The sequence below is a fragment of the Leptonychotes weddellii genome, chromosome 3 (genome assembly GCF_054177405.1).
Source record: "Leptonychotes weddellii isolate Sample4059 chromosome 3, ASM5417740v2, whole genome shotgun sequence".
Taxonomy (NCBI): Eukaryota; Metazoa; Chordata; class Mammalia; order Carnivora; family Phocidae; genus Leptonychotes; species Leptonychotes weddellii.
The window spans coordinates 148,614,287-148,637,092 of NC_138371.1; the positions used below are offsets into that span (position 1 = coordinate 148,614,287).

A 22,806-nucleotide genomic window follows, 5' to 3' on the forward strand; every position below is an offset into this window, starting at 1 on the left:
TCTTAACCATAAATATTGGTACTTATTTTCCTGCTTTTTGTCAAGGAAAACTATCAAGTCCATCAGATGAAAATGTCTACATATAAAAGACTTAGTTATATTTAAGACATGTTTGTGAAAGCTTTTACCTTCCTGCAGAAAAGGACTCTTATAATGTACACAAAGTAGATGTCCACATACATGTTCCCACACTCTGATAGAAAAAAAAGTAACACTCATTCCATTGTTGAATCATATGGAAATCTCATGGGATATATGAGAATAATGATCATTTGTACTGACAAACCTGTTTCTTTTCACCATGCTCTTTCAAGGGGAGACTGGTAAAAATAAATGTATTGTTGTGTTCTTATGCCTGAAATAAGATGAATTAATCTTGCTCTAAATTGTGAGCTCTTTCCAGTCTCCCTTATGTAGTGCTTACCAAGTACTGTGGTAACTTTCCATGTGACTTTGTTTTGTTCTTTCTTTACAGAGATGAAAATTATGGTAGGGTGGTGCTCAACCGACGTAACTCCCATGATGCCTTGGACAGGTGGGTGTTTCAGACAAGTTACATCATTAGCAGAAACACAAAGACAATAGTTTTGAGAGAAGGCTTGTTCAAGACAGGCTGAATATTTGTGGCTAGCCTCAGGCTTTCCCTGGCATTCTGGAAGACTCTGTGATATCATTAGGAGTTTGCACAGAGGAAGGTCTGTGCTTCTCCAGCTTCATGCTCTAGAACCACAGTTTGGGGGTATAGAATAACCAATCCATGGAGGTAGCCCTCTGGATGGGAAAAAGAAAGGGCTGCCACAGAAATGTGACCAGATAAGATATCTCAGAACCTTAGGAAAAGTAACCCTAAAATATAGAAATAACAGCCCCAGAGTTCACTTGCTTTATGGGCAGTACACTTCTTTTTAGAAACTCCTAGGTTTGTGAAAAATGATTAAATGATACTGAGTGGCAAAAAGACTGAGGCAAATTGGTAGAAAAATTCAGACAAAACTCATAATCACAATAATGTAAACAGTCTAAGATTGATCAAACAAGTAGATAATACTCTTGTTAAACCACATTTATGCTCACACACATACAAATAACCACATCCATCAGAAGAACCTAAGTATTTATCAGACACAAGTTTTATCTGGTCTAGTAGCCTGTGTCTGTCTGTCACCAAGATGTATTTAGTAAGGGAGTGTGATTGTCTTTTATGGCATGGACTTTAAAAAGTAGACACCTTGAGTTTTTTAGAAACTTTTATTTATGAATTTTTCTAAACCCTTCTAAACCTGTTCATAATTTTGACCTGTTCTAAAGGTACTGAGCTTAGAACTCTCTACACAAAGTATCTGTTTGGTTTTCTGGTTCTCAGCCTTAGTTCATCTGACTGATTATTCTGTGACTACCTTTGCCCTCTCCTTGGCCATCATGATTTTGAAGATTACAACCTTGTTCTCAGGTGGCTCTCACCCCCAAAGGGAGTCTGATCATTTTAGTCCAGCTACCCATGGAAATTACTCCCTCCATTTTACTGGCTAACTCCCCTCCATATACTGGCTAAACAGTACATTGAACTTTTATCTTCAGTAACAAAAGTGTGTGAGCCCGAGATGTTTTCCCCTTAACCCATAACTAGCGTCTCAAAATACATGTTCCTAGAAGGGTAGTGCAGATGATTTTCCTCCTTGCACTTGCTCAGATGGATGCCTACTTTGCCATTTTCTGCCCTTTCACAGAGGCTGTACCCACTTTGGTGGACACTTAACACCATTTTGGAGCATCTACTATGTGCTGCCATAGTGCTAAGTGCTGGGAATATGAAGATGCATATGATACCGCCCTTGACCTTAGGGAGACTTTACATTCTGGAAAAACATGGATCCATAGACTACAAGACTAAAATTTACCATGGAAGTGCTATTGTAGAAGTGTGCGACAGCGCCTTGGGAGTAGACGAGAGAGCCTAATTCTGCCTGAATTAATCAGAGATGGCACCCAGAAAGTGTCTTCCATGTTGGCTAAGGAGGATGAGGAGGGGTTTCTGAGTCAGGAAGGGCGGCTGGTGGGCATGAAGCAGGAGAGAAGTGCTTCCATTACAAGTGGCTATGTGTGCAAAAAGCTCCATGTGAGCAGAGACTGAAAAAGCTAAAGGAAAGGGAAGGTAAACAATATAGTCTCCTCACCTAGATAACAGCTTCATAGTAGGCATGAACTAAGAACTTCCACTGTGTACTTCTCTGCCAGATCATTTAAACCTGTCAAATAAGCCTGGCAGCACAAATACTTGCAGAGATGCCTACTGTGAACCAGACACTGGCCTGAGGACTGGGAATAAAACAAAGTCCCTGCTTCCATAGAACCTGCCTCCTAGTTGAAGGTGGAGGGGGGGGGGGTAGAGACTGAAAATAAATAAACACAATATAATATGATATGTTGCCATAAGTGCTAGGAAGAATAAAGCCAACTAATGAGACATAAAGTGATGCTGAGAAGGGCGTCAGATGGCCCTTCAGTGTCTGTTTGCATTCATGCATTCAACACAATGCTGGGCTAGACCATGATTTCACTCTGAGGTTCCTTTAAAACTGAGGGAATCGCATTAGGCAATTTTCATTACTTTTTTCTCCCATCAACGGACACTGTTCCTTCTGCTTCCATTTGAAAATGTTCACAGCTATTTATCCTCCAAGGCCCAGCTCCAACTGCGCCTTATCCATGAAGCCCTTTTTGATTCTTTTACCTAGAAATAAACTTTCTCACCTTAGAACTTCCTTCCCTTTCCCTGAACCTCTTTTATGACAGTGGCCACTATCTGCCTTTGGGTGTACATATCTAATTTATCTCCCTAGTTCTGTGTGAGTAGATTCCATAGTTTTTTATTCTTGACTTCCTCATAGTCATCAGCACAGTAAATTATATATTGTTTAACTTCAAATATTTGTTTAATAAAAGTACACTATATCAAGTTAAAAATTAAATTGTAAGTGCATATACTGCTTTAGTGCTTTTTCAGATTCAGTATCTTTGATCTGTCAGCTTCAAATGATGCTTTGAAATGCAAACACAGTAAATCATGATATAATTCATCAAAGAGCTTGCTTTTCCTGTATCACAGGGTTATATAAGGCATTAAACAGCCTGTTTTTGCTGATTGATCAGTCTGATCAAGATATTCCCATTTGCTTTGATGATCTTGATTCCTACTATTGAAACTCCTATCCTTTCTTCCCTTCTTTTCTTGTCTTCTTCCCTCTCCCCTTTGTTCTGCTCACCTATCTTCCTCAACTTTCTTTGCCTTCTGTCTCTCTTCTCCCTACTTCTCCTTATCTCCTTTTTCTTCTCCTCTCATCCCTACATCTCTCCTTTCTCTCTTCTCACACTCTCTTTTCTTCATTTCTTTCTTTCTAGCTTTTCCTGTTTTCTTCTTTTCCTTTCTTCCCTCTCCCTTCAGTTCAGCAAGTTCTTTTTTTCAACCCTGTCCACGGTGCTGAACTTTAAATAAAGCTATTTGTATTCAGCTTGTTGAGCTAGTTTACGGTGTTACTAAAGTTCTGCAAACAAAACATATCTGATTTTAAGGGATTGAGTTCCTATGATGTAGAAGTCAACAGTATTGATAAGAGTACACATTAATTGGTAACCACTTTGCATGTCATGTTGTTTGTTTTGCCTATCCTTTATCCCCAATTTGTATATGTTACATTGTAGTTAGAAATAATTGGACCTAGAGAAGAATTCCTTTATTAGCAGGGGGGAGTTGGGTTCACCGTAATTTATTCTATCCAAGTCAAAACCTTGGAAGATTTAGATACTCTGAATCTGTCTTTCCTTGGTAACATGTACAACTCCTACCTAAATAGGCCAAAATTTTACCAAAGACATGATAGATTTTATAAACTTTTTTTGGTAATTTATTTGACTTTCTGTAATTATTTTTTGCTACAGGAAAGCAAATGAGAGAGATGAGCCAAAAGCTATGATTAGTCGGTACGGATCTGATGACACTTTAGACAGGTAAGGTGTTTTTGAACCATGTAAGCAGGATGCAAAATGTATATGAAATCCCATTTTTTTAATCAACCATGAGGTATTTAAATGTTTGCCAAGGTAAGTTTTGAGCCATGACATTTTATCCCCAGGGACAGAAGGGCTATTCAGATTGAATCATCTTCAAAATTCACAAAATCTTGACTCAACATGTTATTTTCCCAAAATCCTGCCAATAGTAGATTGATAAGAACAATTTTGAAGAAACTGGTTTGAGTATAAGTAGGGTGGACACTACATGGAATCTGTTCAGTTTAGAATGGAGAATCTAGTTATTTTTGTGAATGAGTAGTCAGTTCTTATTCTAACTTTTGGGCTTTCCATCCCACTGGTGGAAAAACGACAGTTTCTATTTTTATAGAGAGACTATAAGTTTTAATAATAACATAGTTTTGATCCACTGTAGTATAAAGGCTCTTTACTTTAGAAAGTGAAATTACTCTTGTGGGTGGTACTAGAGTCACCATATGGCCTGTAGAATGGGTCCATGGTGTTGTGCCTGTTGTTAGTTCCTTCCTACACAGAGGAAAAGGGCTCATCTTTATGGAGAAAATTGAGAAATGTCTATTTTTTTTAAACTAGGCTCCATACCTAGCATGGAGCCCAGTGCAGGGCTTGAACTCACAACCCTGAGATCAAGACCTGAGCTGAAATCAAGAGTCAGATGCTTAACTGACTGAGCCACCCAGGCACCCCGAGAAATGTCTATTTAGATTGAAATGTAAATGCTACAAATCACATTTTTATCTTATATTTGGTAGAGATACTTAATAAGCATATATAAAGTGCAAAGTTAACATTTTTAGTTGGAGTCTAGACAATGGACACCTGAGGCCACTGACCGTTGAGGTCACTCCCTGTAGCTAAAGATATGCTGCTATTGTAGACAAAAATGCCACCTGCTGCATTTTAAGTAGACATGCTGGAATTTATGGTATCTAGTGGATTCTATATTCTATATATTCAAATATATTCTATATTTGCCAGTATTAATTCATGTAGGAAATGTACACACTTATGTACTATTCATAGGTTTTCAAGCCAGTCTCCCTTAATAGAGGCTAATCCTCACTGGTATGCCTAAGGAGTTAATTTCTCTCTTATAATTAATAGCCTCGCAAAAAATGAGTTTGTAGAAGTATATGTACAGGATCTCATCTCCACAGCACTGAGTGGAGAGAGGAGTCAAAATAAGTCCATTCATGTTGGCCTTGTGGGCTGTCCTGTTGCACCGTTAATTAAAGACGGAAACCCTATTTCTAGGAATGAATCTGAAAGGGAGATAATTATGCCTCAAGAAAGGTAAGTATGTGGGAGACCTAAGCCTTTGTAGGCTGTGTATCTGAAGGTCTATGTTGGGCCAGTCAAGACAGAGCCTTGGAACATTAGCAATGAACTAGACCAGACTTCACAGGCTAACAAGATGAGTCATTCTCAGCCTCGGCTGCAAATTAGAATCACTAAGAGAGCTTTTAAACTTTACCGATAACTTGGTCCCACCACCTCTCACCCTCAAAATTCTGATTTAATTAGTCTGAGGTGGGACTCGGACATTTTTAAAGCTTATGAAGTGATTCTAGTGTGCAGCCAAAGTTCAGAACCACCAATCTAGCCCAAATCCTTCTTCATTTTATACCCTAGAAAATGAGGCCAGAGGTGACCTGCTTTATTTACACAGAGGTTTAGTGGCGTGTTTGGTCAGCTCATTCCCGAGGCAGTCCTGAGTCCCAACAGTATGCCACATCTCTCTAAGTGTGGAAATAGATGTGAGGGAGAGAACTCAGGAATCAGTAAAGAAAGGCAAGTCCTATCAGGAGTCAGACTTTTCATAATGCTGGCCACTCCAAATGTGAGATAAGGACATAATTTTAGGAGGAAGATGACCAAATATATCTGGTATGCACGTATGTATGTATTTCAATAATGCAATTGTTTTATTTTTAATTTTTATTTTTTTAAAGATTTTATTTTTAAGTGGTCTCTACACCCAACGTAGGGCTTGAACCCACAACCCTGAGATCAAGAGCAACATGCTCCACCAACTGAGCCAGCCAGGTGCCCCATAATAATGCATTTATTTTTAAATGAATATAAGAAAAGTACTGACTTTATATTTGAAGTTCTTTTTAAAATATATATGTAGGTAAAAGTGTGAGGTGTTCTAAAGAAACATAAGTAAATACTAATGTATGTAGCATTCAATAGGGCCCAAATCCTCAAGGCTCTCTAATGACTAATTTGGAAAACCTACGTTGTGGTGCCCTCTGGTGTTCTCTTGTGGAAGTGTAGCTTTTCCTCTGGTTCTTTTGATCATACTGCTAAATGACTGTATTTGAGTATTCCCTGTCTCTGAGACTGACATGTATCAAAACAACCTATTTCACATCACAAGTTGGCAGAAACTTGATTTTCAAGAGAAATACAAAGCTAATCTCCCTAAGTAAGAAGAAATTGACATATGTATTGGAATGGTAGGTTAGAGTTCCCTCCATTATTACTCATACACTGATGCCCCTAGTAGCACAGAAGAGATAGTGAAGGTGAAAACTAGTAAGTGCAGGAAGACCTGTTGACCTAATATATGAGTGTTGAAACAATCACACTACAGAATCAGATGTCTGACGTTGGGCCCTACTGGGAAGACTTTGGAGATACCCTACTTCTTAGCTGGTTGGCCAAGAGAAAGTCTTCTCGAGACTCCATTCACCTTCTCTGAGACTCCACTTTTTCATCTATAAAATGAAAATAATTACGCCTCCCTTGTAAGGATATTTTAAAGTGTAGAGGAAGATGTATATAATAAGCAGCAAAGAGTAGGTAGCTATTTTTATTATTACATGCAGTATTGTCCACATAGGCTTACACTGTAGAGTTTTTATTAACTTCATTTAATTTTAACATCAGAACTTGCCTTAATGTGAACCTCGAGAATGTTTGGTATTAAGGTTCTGTTTGCTTTAGACAGATCGCTGTTTTCAGCAAACCAGAGTAACAATTTCCCAAGATTATTTTTATCTCATGTTAGGGTCTCATGACAGCTATAAAGTCTGAGGAGAGTTTCCAAGGAACATTTAAGATTAAAGATTTAGGGTTACCTGACCTCTTACTTAAGGTACTCACAGTGGTTTACTGCAGAGCCCTTTAAATATAAACATTTCAGAGGCTCAGTAGCAGTTAGCGCTGGTGATATAGTCACGGTCCTTGGCCTGATCATCACCTTAGACATGAGTTTTTTATACATGGCTTCTAGAAGCCTGTACAAGTTAATGCCTGGATTGTGAATGGTTTGTTGAGAATATGGAGTTCTGGAAGATTTCAGTCTTCCTTCCTTTTTCCATTCAAGTGTTATCAGTTTGTGGCATTATGTGCTATAAACAAAAACATGTTTGGAGTTGACTTATAGCCTTTTAACGTATTAGAGTTATTTACCCAATGTTTTAGTTACACATATCAAGATGACATTAGGAATTGAAATCATTTTAAACTTATGACAGTTAAGTCGTATGTTTTCCCCACATTAATTTTTTTTTTAGAGTGAGGAAAAGTTAGTGCCCATCTTCGCAGGAATAGTTTATATAAAGCCATGTACTAAAGCTGATGGTAAAATTAAAAGTTTAGAGAAAGTTATAGTAGACCCATAGTGTTGGATCAACAGAAAGGTTTTGCTGACCTTTTGTTTTCCTGAGCCTAATTTTGCTACATCCTCATGTTGTGCAAGCCTGCAGAATGCTCTAGGGGATAGTCCCATGTCTTAGGAAGAACCTTCCTCTCTGATGTGAGGGAAGGAAGGGAAGGAGGGTCTGCAGTCATGAGAACCCACCATTGGCATGGAGACCACAGGATTTGTCTTTTCTGACACAGGGGACAAATACACCTTTTCCAGATGTGACCTCCTTGAGGAGACCTGATATTTGAGGGATTAAAACCTCTGATGGCCAGTAGAAGCTATTAACCAAATGTGTTAGTCAAAGTAAACTAATTCACCAGGGTAGAGAACTCTTTTAACAAGTTCCCTCTCTTGCCCCCAAATCTATTGTAGTTTAGCACAATAAAGGATTACTGTTCACTCTCTTCAGGGTCCAGTGTGATGGGCTGGAAAATAGGGGATGTCTCAGCTCCATGAAGTGACTCAGGGACCTAAGTTCATGTTTTGATGCTACCATCTTCAACACATGAACAACAAAACCATAGTGGGAAGAGGAAGAAAGAGCAAGGAGGATCACACAAGAGGTTTTATGATGGGTCTGAAAGTAGCAAACATTTCTGCCCACATTCTTCAGTCTAGAATTCAATCACATGGTCCCAACTTAATTGCAGTGAAGAATGGGAAATGTGGTCTTCCTGTGTGCTCAGAAGGAAAAGAAAATTAGTTTGGCAAACATATAGCATTGTCTATGCCACAAAATATCTAAAAAATACTTGTCTTCCATTGATGCCTTTTACGGACTTGGCAAGCACACTGTCATTGACTGCATGTACAGTTGACAATACAGGGTTTATGGGTGCTGTGCAATCGAAAATTCACATATAACTTTTGACTCCCCAATACTTAACTACTATAACCCACAATTGATTGGAAGCCTTCCGATAACATAAACAGTTGATTAACACATATTTTTATGTTATACATAATTGAATTCTTACAATAAAGTGAGCTAGGAAAAAGAAAATGGTTATTAAGAAAATCATAAAGAAGAGAACATACATTTACAGTACCATACTATATTTATCGAAAAAATCTGCATGTAAGTGAACCTGTGCAGTTCAAATCCATGTGGTTCAAGGGTCAACTGTGTTATTAACAATAATGAATATAAAATAGTGGGTTAAATGCTCAATGAATCAGAGTATCTAGTAGAAAGGCATAAATCTTAAAAATTCCAAACTGTGTCAGAATAGCCTCATAAATAGATTTTGTCTTAAGTAGTTTTTTTTTTAATTGCAAAATATCTAAAATGTAACACCTGAAAACAAATCTCTTTACCAGCAAAAGGTTATATTGTGGAGTTATTCTTTCATGAAAGAGGTCTGAAAGGACTTTAATGATCTAAATGTTCATCCAAACTTGTGTCTTGTTTCTTCATAAAGGATCTCAGACAGAAATGATGCTGCTAAAACACATAAGGCCAATACCTTGGATAACCGACTGACCAATAGGTACCAGTATCTATTGACTTTGGGAAAGACCCAAGTACAATATTTTTCTAAGCATAACTTATTTACTTACAATTCTTCTGTCCTACTTGATATCTATCTGTAAATTCTTTTCCTCCATTTTTTAAACACAAAAATGCTAGAGTATATACCTTTATTCCTCCTCATGGTTAGAGAACTAGAAAATCTTTGTTGCCTTGCTTAATTTTTTTAAAAGATTTTATTTATTTATTTGTCAGAGAGAGAGGGCACAAGCAGGGGGAGGGGCATGTAGAGAGAGAAGCAGGCTCCCCGCCGAGCAAGTAGCCCAATGCAATGCAGGACTCAATCCCAGGACCCTGGGATCACGATCTAACCCAAGGCAGATGCTTAACCAACTGAGCCACCCAGGCATCCCTGTTGCCTTGCTTAAAAATTGGGAGAGTTCATTGCTTCAGGTCATCATTCTCACCACATTCATGTTTTTGTTTTAAGTTATCCTGGTGGCAAGAGTATGAAATACATGTAAATGCCAATTTTACATTCTTATTGCTAAAGAAAATTACTGAACCCAACAAATAAAAATGTTGAACTTAAATGATAACTGAATTTTCTGAAATAAAATGATTTCCTTTAGAATCTAGCACAAGACAAAAAAATCATGAAATCACCCTATCAAATTTATTCAAATACTGATGCTTTCTTTCTCTTTCTCTCAAATAATGTCTAACTTTAAATAACAACTCTAAATTCATGGACAATTGCATATCGATGCAAGTATTCATTCTTTGTTGCTGCTCAAACTTTTACCTTTTTTTCTTTTTACCAGAAACATGTCCACGTTTAGATCACCAGAAGTAACAAAGATGTATGTATTTTTCTGACTGAAGTTACATTTTAAGAATAAAGTGTATTTCTTTGTTTGCATTCAAGAAAAATCAGGGTATATGCCCCTCAGGCCAAAGTTTCATTATAATAAAACCACACTCCTGTTGCTTAGGCAGAGTTTAGTAGAAGTAAGAAAATGGTCCATGAAGCTTTAAATATTTACCATCTGGATTTTAACAGAAAAAGTTTATCAACCTCTGCTCTAACCAAACACCTGAACTTAAGTCATTCTTTTCTTCTTTTCTTTCTTTCTTTTTATTTTTTGTCTTACTTTTTATTTAATTTCCAGTTAGTTAAGATACAGTATAATATTGGTTTCAGGAGTAGAATTTAGTGATTCATCACTTACATACAGCACTCAGGCTCATCATAACAAGTACTTTCCTTAATGCCCATCACCCATTTGATTTTTAATTTTTTTCCTCCACAGACCTTTATTTTTCCCTGTTCTTATGGCCACTAACTTTCTTCCCCTGTATCACTTGTCTTTCAAAACCCCCATCACATTACAATTCAACTGAATCATGAAATCATAGGTTTGCTAGCAATCAATTCAGATGAAGTACCTTTTTCTGAAACGTACTACTAGTGATTATAAACAGCCAAACTAGGTGGATTTTTGAAAACAGAATTGGTTTTTAAATTTGTATTTACAAATAAAGTAATTTTCACCTTGGACCACACCTCTCAGTCATTGAAACAGGCTTGGTTACGTCCTTTTTTTTTCCCTTTGGAGGTCTATGTATATTAATAAATGCTAAATAGAGATTTTAAATGGTGTGATTTTTTAAATGTTTTCTTAAACAATCTAATGCTTTTAATGCAAAAAAAATTGCAATATAATTATGTTAGTCATAATATACACAGGATTAAATATATAATATGAATCCAGAGCACATCAGAATTTATTGGTCTGGATTTCAGAACACAATGTCATATAATGAATGATATCTTTCACTTCCTTCAGTTCTAGTTACTTAGATGAAGACCTGACGATTTATAAAATGGTAAACTAAGGAAGGACTTGTTTTCTCTTCTTCTTTTGTCTATTGAAATATGTTGTGGTGGGTGAAGAGCAGGTGGGAATATGAGTAGATGATAAGACCTTTCAAAGGTGGGACAGCATAAAAAATTTCAAGAATGTGATTTTTGGCTGTGATTAAACAGGCAGCCTGGAGTTTCTTTCAATGACAGTACCACCAGCACCCCGGCTCCCACCTCTGCTACAACTCCTGTAAAGAAAAAGAGGTATGATGGGCTGGTTGCATCTGTTTCATGATGGCATTCTGTAGAGGACTGTCCTTTATTAATTTCTGAACCAAACCATCCACCAGGACCCCCGGTGGCATTCAGAAATTGGTCTCTCATCTTGTTCCCTCCTCCCTTTCCAGGGATCCAGAGCCACTGGATTCTGCTGTCTTCAAACTTTGTTCCTTTGCCTCCTCATTTCCATTTCAAATGTGCAGTCTTGGGGTGCCTGGGTGGCTCAGTCAGTTAAGCGTCTGACTCTTAATTTCGGCTCAGGTCATGATCTCAGGGTTGTGAGATCCAGCCCCAAGAGGGGCTCTGTGCTTGCTCAGTGTAGAGTCTGCTTGTGGATTCTCTCTCCCTCTGCCTCTGCTCCTCTCCCTGCTCACACTCAAATAAATAAATAAATAAATAAATAAATAAATAAATAAATAAAATCTTAATAAACAAACAAATATGCAGTCTTTTCTCTAGGTCCCTTGGGGTCTAGAATATCTAAGTAATGTTTTCGATGACAGAGCTCAGCAAAGAATAAGCTACTTCAGGTAACACCTTTAGTAGAGTCCTACTACAGGGAATGCCTAACCCTGAAATAATTACAACTGTGGGGTGGCCAAATGTTGCCACGCTCCTGAAATCTCCCTGCATCTTTGCAGCCTTCTCTGCTCTGTTGATTGGGTTGACCCTACTTCCAAGTACAGAGTCAAAGTCCCCATCTTGACACTTCTATTTATCTAGTAGGCATGGAGAAGTAGCTAGACCTGTGGTGGCAGAATATTCTTCATGAGACAGAATGTAGATGGGCGAAGCAATTTTTGCTTGTTGGAGAGAACACAGTGCTAGTGAATCATGATCAAATGGAAAACAAGCATTCATGAATCTCAGTGCTTTTTAAAATGTTTTTATTTTCTTTGCCTGCACCTAAGACCATGCCTAGTTTGGGTAGGTGCTCAATGTTTGTTGATGGACTGGCTGATTGCCAAAACGCTCCTGCAGTTGGAATTCTGGTTGTGTCTGCGGAGTTTAAGAAAATGTGATCACCTTTCTCTTGGACCCAAATTTCACATCTCCTCCCCACAGCAAGAATCTTTCCTCTGACAGGCTAAGCATAATTCAGGATCATTGAAGCCAGCAGTAAGACTCTACTTTTGTGATATACATTGTACTAGCTCTTGTGAGTAGAATCGACTACTTACATTGAGTTGAAATTTATGCCCATCTCTTCTTAGTTCAGTCCTGTGGTGCCTCAGAGAATAGACCTGCTTCAAGAATTTAAAGCCAGCTATCCTGGCTTCTTTATCCTAGCCTTTCCTTCCCTGGACTTTCCTCTGACATGTCACTCTCCTCTAAACATCTTCATTTTTGGTCCATATCTAAGTCTTTCTGACATAGCCCCTAAGCTATCTCTATCAATTAAAATTAAGTCCTGGTAATGTGAAGACATCTTTCTAATTGGATATATATGTGTTTGTATATATGCATTAATACATATATATGTTTACATAATTGAGGTTAGCATTAGTGGGGTGTTCACTTATGTTTTCAATACTCTTACTTTCAGAGTTTTCTTTTTATCATGGAGCTTTTTTTAAAAAAAATATTTTATTTATTTATTTGACAGAAAGAGAGACAGCGAGAGAGGGAGCACAAGCAGGGGGAGTGGGAGAGGGAGAAGCAGGCTTCCCGCGGAGCAGGGAGCCCGATGGGGGGCTTGATCCCAAGACCCTGGGATCATGATCTGAGCTGAAGGCAGACGCTTAACAACTGAGCCACCCAGGCACCCCATTATCATGGAGCTTTTAAAAAACTCTAAATATAGAATAGAGCATACGATTGGTTTTGATTATAAAATATTTCAGGTATGCAGAAAATAGAAAAAGAGGTATGTTGATGATAAACACCCATCAACCCACGAGCTAGATTTAACAAATATTATTTTCCAGATTCTCTTCACATTTCTTTTTAATGAAATGTCCACATTTTAGTGTCAAGAAAACGGGGAAGGAGCTTACTTGGGGAGCAGAGAGCCTAGACTGTAGTATAGTTATTTTAGTTATTTCCTATTGAGTTTATGAAATAGTCTTAATTTTATTTCCAAGGCTTATAGAAAAGTCATCTCAGTGCCGTTTAGCTGTCAAATTATTTTCAGCTTTTCCCGGTAGACATGTGGGTGGGATCAGGTCTTTCAAGCGCCATGTTTATAACTGATGTTGTTTCTTAACAGACAGTCCTGGTTTCCACCACCTCCTCCAGGTTACAGCACCACCCCAAGCACGGGAGCAAGCAGAAGGTAAGGGAAATGTGTCAGATGTAATTGCTATGTAACGTAATGGAAGAATGCATTGGATATTGACAATGTATCATTGCGGGAGCTTTGGAATAAATTGGAGGAGATCTTGTGAATTCTGAGAGCTAAACAAGACAGTGCTCAGTGGGAATGAGGTCAGGCTACCAGTGCCTCTGGAAGGAAATCTGACAAGGTGCGAGGAGTAGGTAGTTGTGTTAGTTTGCTAAAGGCTGCTGTAACAAAAAGTCCCATAAACTGGGTGGTTTAACAAAAATGCTTCTCACAGTTTCAAAGGTTAGAAGTCCAAGATCAAGGTGTCAGCAGGGTTGGTTCTCTCTTTGGGTTGGGAGGGAGACTCTGTTCCACATTCTCTCCTGGTTTCTGGTGGTTTCCAGGCACCATTTGGCATTTCCAAGTCTGTATAAGCATCATCCAGATCTCTCCCTTTATCTTGATGTGATGTCCTCCCTGAGTGCATGTCTGTGTCCACATCTGCCCTTCTTAAGGGGACACCAGTCATATTGGATATGCGGCCCATCCGACTCCATCCTGTATGACCTCATCCTAACATATCTAATTACATCTGTAATGACCCTCTTTCCAAGTAAGGTCACATCTGAGGCCCTGTGGGTTAGGGCTTCAGCATCTGAGTTTTGGGGGCACACAGTTCAACCCACAAGTGGCAGAGGAGAGAATGGAATGAAGCAACAGGCCCCAGGGCTCCACTGTGGGCTCCTGGTAAACCACCGCTTCCAGGCAGTGATGAACCCAGATGACTGGATGGGAATATGAGTTGCAAGTTCTTTGTAAACTTTAAGGGATAAGTGGGTGTTTTCTACTTTTGTATTTTTGTTGTTGAGATCAATAATTATAACTAAAATTATAGACCATGTGCGGGGCACCTTGTTCTACCAAATCCATGCTGGGAATGTCAACAACCATTTAACTTAATATGTGATTATTGCGTGCCAGATATTGTTCTAATATCTTGGGATGTATCAGTGAACAAAACATGGAGCCTACACTCTGACCTTCAAAGAAGCAGACATATGTGCAGAACTCCTATAATCTATGCCATCTCTAACACACAAAGAAAAATAAGTCTCTGATTTGGTTTTGCTTTAAGGTATCCAAAACTGTTGTTGTTTTCAATCCTCAGAATATCTTCACCAAATATTTCCATGTTCCAATGGGACTTATTTTCCCAATTTAACCATTGGAAAAAAGAGTTATTAAACAATGTGCTTGTTTAGCATTAGATTGTTTTATTTCCTAAAATTGTCATCTATTGTGTAGGCTTTTAATGTCTCTTTTATTTCCAAATAATGGAAATATTTGAAAATAAATGTCCTTTATTACAATTTAGGTTGGCTTACAAGGATGTAAATAAATTCAGTTGATTAATAGACACAAAGAGCTCAAGTTGCTTTTTTCACACATGTTGCATCTCTCTCTATATATATATTTATATATTATATATTATTTATATATGTATAGTTATTAAACACATTGAACAATTACAACTTGGAATTACACCCACCTTCTGTTAAAAAATTTTCTTTTTAAACCTCCTCATCTATAGATGACTTCCAATTATATGAACTGCCAAGTATGGATTATGTTTCTAGTTTAAAACCTTCTTTCCCCTCAGGCAGTATTTAGATATGTCTCTATGAGTGACACCTTTCATGGAGCTACCTATTGGGCAAAATATTATCTAGGAGTTTTGCTAGTTACTATTGTTTCCTGAGGATTTTAAGATCCACCCAATTTGTCTTGATAGATAATAACTTGTACTTAGGAATATTTATTACTTATTTCTAAAATCTTATGTTCGTCTTCTATTTATTATTCCAATATTGATGTAAATTATCATTACAATAAACAACTGGTTATGCAACTGTGTAAGAACACAGAAGGATTATTCATGAGTTAATATCTCATGCTTTCAATGCCCATTGAGCTTGTGCATCTCTGTTTGCGCAGAACTGGTAGAGCTTGGCTATATGCCCTTACAATTTATGCATTGTTGGATGTAATTTACGTGGAAGATAAAATGAGTCACAGTGCTCCTATTTCTGGTTCCTGGATCAGATCCATAGCACCAGAACTAAAGGAAAGAGACGATTATTGGACTAGGTTGATCAGTTTAGATATCCTTTCCTTTTTTAGAGGCACAGATTATTAATATAATGGCTAAACTGAAAGACTCCTCTTTGAGTATCAGAGCTAATGTCATGCCAAGCTTTCAGGGAAAGGAGGGAATAATAACAATATAGCAATGCCTTTGATTTCTAAAGTGCTTTTCTTTGGAAGAGCTCAGAGTACAGCTTCTGTTTCTTACCTTTAATGCCAGTGCATTCCTAGGACTGAAAAAGAGCAATTATTAAATGATAAGAGGAAGCAAAGGCTTCAAAAAGAGATCTTTGTTCCCAGAAGAACACAAAGAAAATGAAAATAGGTCAAAAAATATAAAAATGGGGGACTATGATTTTTAATACTAGCTAATAGCTCAATGCTAAGAATATTTCCCCCATCCCTCACTTATATGTTGGTCATCTTCTCTCTTTTCCCATGCTCCTGCAAGAGAATTTCCCCTTAATAATGACACTCTTGCTCTCCTTCCTGTTCTTCATTCTGTGAACCTTCATTTCTCCCATCACCTGATCTTTTCCAGAGATTTCATTTTCTCTCACACACCCTTCCTGTTCTTCATTTTGTGAACCTTCATTTCTCCCATCACCTGATCTTTTCCAGAGATTTCATTTTCGCTCACACACCCCTGCCTGTGCAACACATTTGAAAAGACCACCAGACTTCCCAGCCATTGTCAGAGTGGATCCTTTTCTTCAACTTTCCTCCCCCTTGACCTCTCCATGGCCTTTGACACCATGCATCACACCATCCCTCAGTTGTTCCTTTCTTATAAAATATGGAAAAATCAAACTTAGTTGTGTTTGGATTGAAAACTTGTGTTGACATCCTGTTTAGATTAAAATCTATTACAGGCGGGGCGCCTGGGTGGCTCAGTTGGTTAAGCAACTGCCTTCAGCTCGGGTCATGATCCTGGACTCCCGGGATCGAGTCCTGCATCAGGCTCCCTGCTCAGTAGGGGGTCTGCTTCTCCCTCTGACCCTCACCCCTCTCATGCTCTCTCTATCTCATTCTCTCTCTCTCTCTCAAATAAATTAAAAAAATCTTAAAAAAAATAAAAAATAAAAAATTAATAAATAAAATCTATTACAGGCATGATGTAAGTGGCCTTACAAAGGGTCTCAAGCTCTTTTACCAGCAGAGGAACCCATATGCTCTCATAGCTTTATCTATATTTATACGTAAATGTATACCTATACCTATGACTATATAGGACTGTGTTTACGTCTTTATCTCTTTCTGTATCTACACCTATAACTATACCTACATGTAATTCTGTGTACAATTAACATAAGGCTGGTGAGTTCAACTAGAGATTAAATGAGAAAATTAATTTTCTAAAATAACCATATCATATAGCCTAAAGAAAAAAAGCAATTTCTTAAAACAGGTATCCTTTTATGTATGATATACATTAGTCTTATGATGAGAGGTTAAGATCTGGGTGATCAAACAGAATTTTGGAGTTAAGAGTTAAATGTCTTTGAAAGCCTCTTGCCTTTTTTTATTTTTTTTAATAAAACAAGATTAAAGAGAGAAGCTGTGATTTATGGTAACAAGACATAGCGTGTAAAGTTTGAAACTTAAAAAAACCTTTTCTAGATGGTTGCTAAGGCAGTTCCTTGGTCATTGGAATGGAAATATTCTCCGACCTTCTCTTCCTTTTCTTGCTGATAAGGGAAACAACCAGGATAGTATTTTGAATGACCAACCTATGTCAACAAGGTTATTTCTTTTGAAATCTTCTTATCAAATGCCCCAGAACCTATTTCTTTTCATTTTAATTAAGACTGAATCAAGATTTAACTTTTATAATTGCTGTTCCCTGTTACTGTCATCTGTCTCTTCTCCTACCTCTGTGATCAAATCCCTGCTTCACTGGTTTCCCCTCCTTTCCATGTTCAAACCCCTTTCATCTTAAAAAATAAGCTTCTTAAAAATTAATAGCCCAGGGGGGCCTGGGTGGCTCAGTCGGTTAAGTGTCGGACTCTTAATTTTGGCTGGGGTCATGATCTCAGAGTTTTGAGATCGAGCCTCGCGTAGGCTCTGCATTGAATGTGGAGCCTGCTTAAGATTCTCTCTTTCCCTCTCCCTCTTCCCCCACCCGCCATGTGCAATTGGTCTCTCTCAAAAAAAAAAAAATGAATAGCCTAGGGGTGCCTGGGTGGCTCATTTGGTTAAGCATCTGACTCTTGATCTCATGGTCCTAAGTTCAAGCCCTGCCTTGGGCTCCCTGCTGGGCATGGAGCCTACTTAAAAAAACCAAAAACAGAAACAAAAAAAACAGTTCATAGCCTAATCACACAAATCCATTCGACTGGCACCTTATCTCTCCACTGCAACCAAAGTTTTCAGAAAAGTTGATGATACTTGCCATCTTTATTTTCTGGTTCCCACCACCATTAATTCATAGAAACAGCTCTCCTCAAGGTCACAGATGACCTTGCTGATAAATTCTTGTTGACATTTCAGTCCCTATGATTACTTGACCTTTCAAAAGACATCACTGGCTATTCATGCCTTTAGGAAATCTCTCTCCTTATCTTTTGAGAAACCCCCTTGCCCCTCCCCCTCCCCCACCCCAGACATACTCCTGGGTTTTCTTCCTCTAGCCATTCTTTATCAGACTCCTTTGCCACTTCATCATCCTATACCAGCCATTAATTGTTGATGGTCCTAAAGCCTCAAAGTTCCTCCCCTCTTCTCATTCTGTATTCTGCCCCTCCACGGGTTATCCATGCCCGGGGCCTCAACGACCACGTGTGTGCTCTTGACTCCACTTATATCTACTCCATACCTCTTCTCTGAGTGACTGTGGGCAGCCAACTGCTTGCTCAACACTTTCCCTTATATTTCTCAAAAGCATTGCAAACCTAACATATTCAGAATGAAATTCCTAATTTTCCACACTAACCTGGTGCTCTATCGCAATTAATAATACCATCCTTCTAAAGAAGATATGATACACACACATACACACACACACACACTGAAATATTATGCAGCCATCAAAAAAAACCACACAGAATCTTGCCATTTGCAATGACGTGGATGGAACTAGAGGGTATTATGCTAAGTGAAATAAGTCAATCAGAGAAAGACAAGTATCATATGATCTCACTGATATGAGGAATTTGAGAAACAAGACAGAGGATCATAGGGGAAGGGAGGGAAAAATGAAACAAGACGAAACCAGAGAGGGAGACAAACCATAAGACACTCTTAATCTCAGGAAACAAACTGAGGGTTGCTGGAGTGGAGGGGGGTGGGAGGGATGGGGTGGCTGAATGATGGACATTGGAGAGGGTATGTGCTATGGTGAGCGCTGTGAATTGTGTAAGACTGATGAATCACAGACCTGTACCCCTGAAACAAATAATACATTATATGTTAATAAAAAAATTTAAAAAAAATACCATCCTTCAGCCCAATGACACTTGAAAACTTGAATTTATTTTTTACACTTTTCTTTCCTTAATCACCAATATCCAATCCATTTAGCAAATCCTATCAATTTATCTGCAAGATGCCACTTGAATCCATATGCCTCCTTCCAATTCTATCATCATATCTTTTCTGGACTACAGAAGTAGCTACCTAGATATTCTCCCTTCATCCACCCTGATACCCACTCCCCGAATCTCTTCTCTACACAGCTGCTCAAGTGATATTTATGAAAGGATAATTAGAACATATCACCCTCCTAAATAAAAATATGACTTTCCATTTTTCTTAGAATAAAGATCCAAATCCTTAGCACTGACTGCCTGCCCTTACCTGGCTTCCATCCCTTTTAAGTCCCCTTTGCTCTCTGTTCTGGTCATGTAATCTGTTTTAAATGCACCATATCCCACCTTCTATAGACCCTTAGTATATAAGGTCCTCTCTGCTTAGAATCCTGTCTTCTCCCCAATTTGGAGGCACTTACAATCTTGTGGTCATGTTTTCATCTGGTTTCTCTTCAAAATATCACTTCTGACTCACGTCTGTTCTGTTCTCTCTGCTTCATACTCACTCAGGTATAGAAGACGGCAGCTTCCCCCCCTTGATTTGTCCAAATACCACTTGCATAAGATTTTAATAAAAACATGGGATGATGAAAGTGCTAGCAATACATTGTAGAAGCCCAGCCCAAACAAGGTCAAGTGTAATATTAGAAATTCCTGTTTGTTAGTTCTTTGGCCACACTTGTTATTGGTTATTTCTTCTTGGCTGACATTTCTCTACAGGCCTGATCTTGTTGCTATTTTGCTCAGTAGCCCCTCACTCCTTCTTTCTTCCATCTCTCTTTTTCTCTCCCGTTACCCCTCCTTCTCCTCTCCCCTCTTCCCTCTACCCATCCAATTTCTATTAATTCTTTATGTGGGCAGTTTAGTTCTTTCTTTGCTGTGCCAGGCTCTTCTCAGAAAATCCCATCCCCATAACCAAACATGATGATCTATTCTCTCTTTGGGAGGCACTCTATGCTACCTTTTAAAATAAAATTATTTTCTTGTGTCACAATCATATAAACATCCAGTCACCCACACTTAAACAGCAAAATTGTCATTGACCTCTCTGTCTCCTTTTTCTTTTTCAATAGTCATTATAGTGAGTGTGAGGGACTTGGGTGCCACTCAAGAAAAAGGATATGACCACTGGGGGATAGTTGCGCACTCCGAGCCTTATTTGGATGGTGCTTTGATAGGTTTGCCCGGGGAGGGAATCGCTCCCACATAAGACTTTCCAAAAACAACTGCACAGGAGCCACTACCCAGAATGGGAAGAGGACAAGGGAACTCGTGAAGGAAAGGGAGATTCATGGAGGGGGCTTTCATATCTAGGTGATGCCACTAAGCAGCATGGCAGGCAGTTCCTTGGTCAGAGAACTCTGATAGGCAGCAGTGGTTTGGGGTCTTTTATGACTCCCATACTTGGGTAGTATGGATGCAAAAGAAATCCTAATGCAAGATCAGCTGTGGGATCATGAGAAAAGCATCAACATTCTCTGGGAACTCTGATGTGGTAGGGAGAGCTTCTAATGAGGGATTCAGGGAAAAGGTCCTGAAAGAGGTGTGGCATTTGGGGGGAAGAGAAGGATTACATAATACTAGGTTTTCAAGCCCAGGGTGATTTTAAGCCTAGTGATGCCACCTATCAGTACAGGAAGAAACAGGAGCAGAATGGGGAATACACAATTGGTTTTAAGAGGCTATGCATTGATTTGAGCAGGTAGAGTCTGGGTTACTGAAAAGATATATTTGTGAAGGTAACTACTAAACAGTGGGAAATGGGGGAGCTGCTCAGGGAAGAGGTTGGTGCCACAGATCCAGGTTTTGGAATGATACCAGAGATTTATTTTTTTTTTTTTTAAAGATTTTATTTATTTATTTGAGAGAGAGAATGAGAGACAGAGAGCATGAGAGGGAGGAGGGTCAGAGGGAGAAGCAGACTTCCTGCCAAGCAGGGAACCCGATGCAGGACTCGATCCCGGGACTCCAGGATCATGACCTGAGCCGAAGGCAGTTGCTTAACCAACTGAGCCACCCAGGCACCCGATACCAGAGATTTAAATATGGTATCTTCAGAAATTGAGAAAATATTAAATAAGAAGAGAATGAAAGTTGAACCTTGATGTGTGTCTACACATCAAGTGGTGAAGGAGGCACCAGAAAATGAGACTGTAACTGGTACAATTGCATGGTAAAGGTGAAGTGTAATACGAGGTTGGTAGTGGGGAGGCAGAGTAAGTGGATGCATTCTACATCCCAAACCAGCCCATCCTTCAAAGTCTAGTATGAATCTCACTTCCACCACAGCTTTCTCAGCCCAAGAGGTTGTTTTTGTCATCTGAACTAAAAAAAACTCATTGTCTACAATCCTCACTTGGCAATTAATTGTCCATTACTGTAGAACATTATTTATTTTCATGGTATACTCATTGACTAGATGGCATAATCTTATAATTCTTTGAATCATCCATATGACTTTATCCATAGTAATTTGTTAATAGGTACATATTAATATCAATTTATCAATGAATTATAATATTTCTTAGCAACTACAAGATAGGGAATTCCCTCAACCCATTATGATATTTGTCTTTTTGTAGTTAGGCTTTATTCTGTGTGCTCAAGCTATGATGACTGTTTAAATAGCTCCCTCCCCCCCTCTCTCTCTCCCTTCCTCTGTCTGTGTCTGTCTCTCTGTCTTTCCAAACAATTACTGAACTCTGACTATGTGCTAGGAAAGCACTTTGCTAGAAGCCAGGAATACAGAGATGTGTGAGACCTAGTCTGAATTTCAAGAAAGTCAAAGTGTATCAGGGAGTCAGTTTGAGCCAGGATTGCTAAACACAAAGACTGGCCCCAATTGAGAGTGAGTCCTTGAGTGTATGATAAACACAAATGTTGCAATAGCCACAAAAATATGTGGAGGCATGGAGAGGGAGGCAATAGAGGATGTGTCTGAGGTACAGTGGGATAAGCAAGAGTAAGCCAGGTATAGAGACGACGTGGGGATGGAGCCATTCCAAGAAGAAAGGAGTGGAGGAGCAAAGGTTCTAATGCCAGAGAGCATGGTGTGTGTGTGTGTGTGTGTGCATGTGCACGTGTACATGCACGCACATGCACACCCACACCCATGTATCTACATGTGTGGAACTATGGGACTTCTATTCAAGAGGCATTCTCTGCATTCATCCTCTATCCGTTATGCTTAGTGGTAGCAGGAAATCTAGTAATTGCAAATTCAATGTCATATGGAAAAATGTCTAGATATCCATTTGTAATCTATCATTTCTGATAAGTTAGGTACCTTTTCAGAATATCATGTTTCTTTTTTAAGAGTTAGTACTTTGCTGTTATGTAATTTGAGCTCTGGGTATGTGCTAGAGATCATAAAATATATAAAAGAAAGTGCAAATGTCATAACTATGGGTAATTGTTAGGTAAGAGTCAGTGAAGTCTGCTTTTCCCACTTCTTTCACTTTAAGATGTATCAGAAAGCTTGATGCAAAACTGTTTGTTAGCAGTAACTAGTGTATGTCTTCAGTTTCCAACTTCTTAAACTTTTCCTCA

At 38.6% G+C, this 22,806-nt stretch overlaps 1 protein-coding gene across 7 annotated transcripts in view; it reads left to right on the plus strand.

Annotated features, from left to right (window-relative positions):
* SCEL (sciellin) overlaps positions 1–22,806 on the plus strand; it is a 732,032-nt gene that overhangs the window by 644,896 nt on the left and 64,330 nt on the right. For all 7 annotated transcript variants that reach the window (XM_081815076.1, XM_081815074.1, XM_081815071.1 and 4 more), the window contains 6 exons: positions 476–535; positions 3,937–4,005; positions 9,127–9,195; positions 10,001–10,039; positions 11,227–11,307; positions 13,532–13,597. In XM_081815076.1, the coding sequence (XP_081671202.1) occupies positions 476–535; positions 3,937–4,005; positions 9,127–9,195; positions 10,001–10,039; positions 11,227–11,307; positions 13,532–13,597 (384 nt within the window). The remainder of the gene's footprint in view (positions 1–475; positions 536–3,936; positions 4,006–9,126; positions 9,196–10,000; positions 10,040–11,226; positions 11,308–13,531; positions 13,598–22,806) is intronic.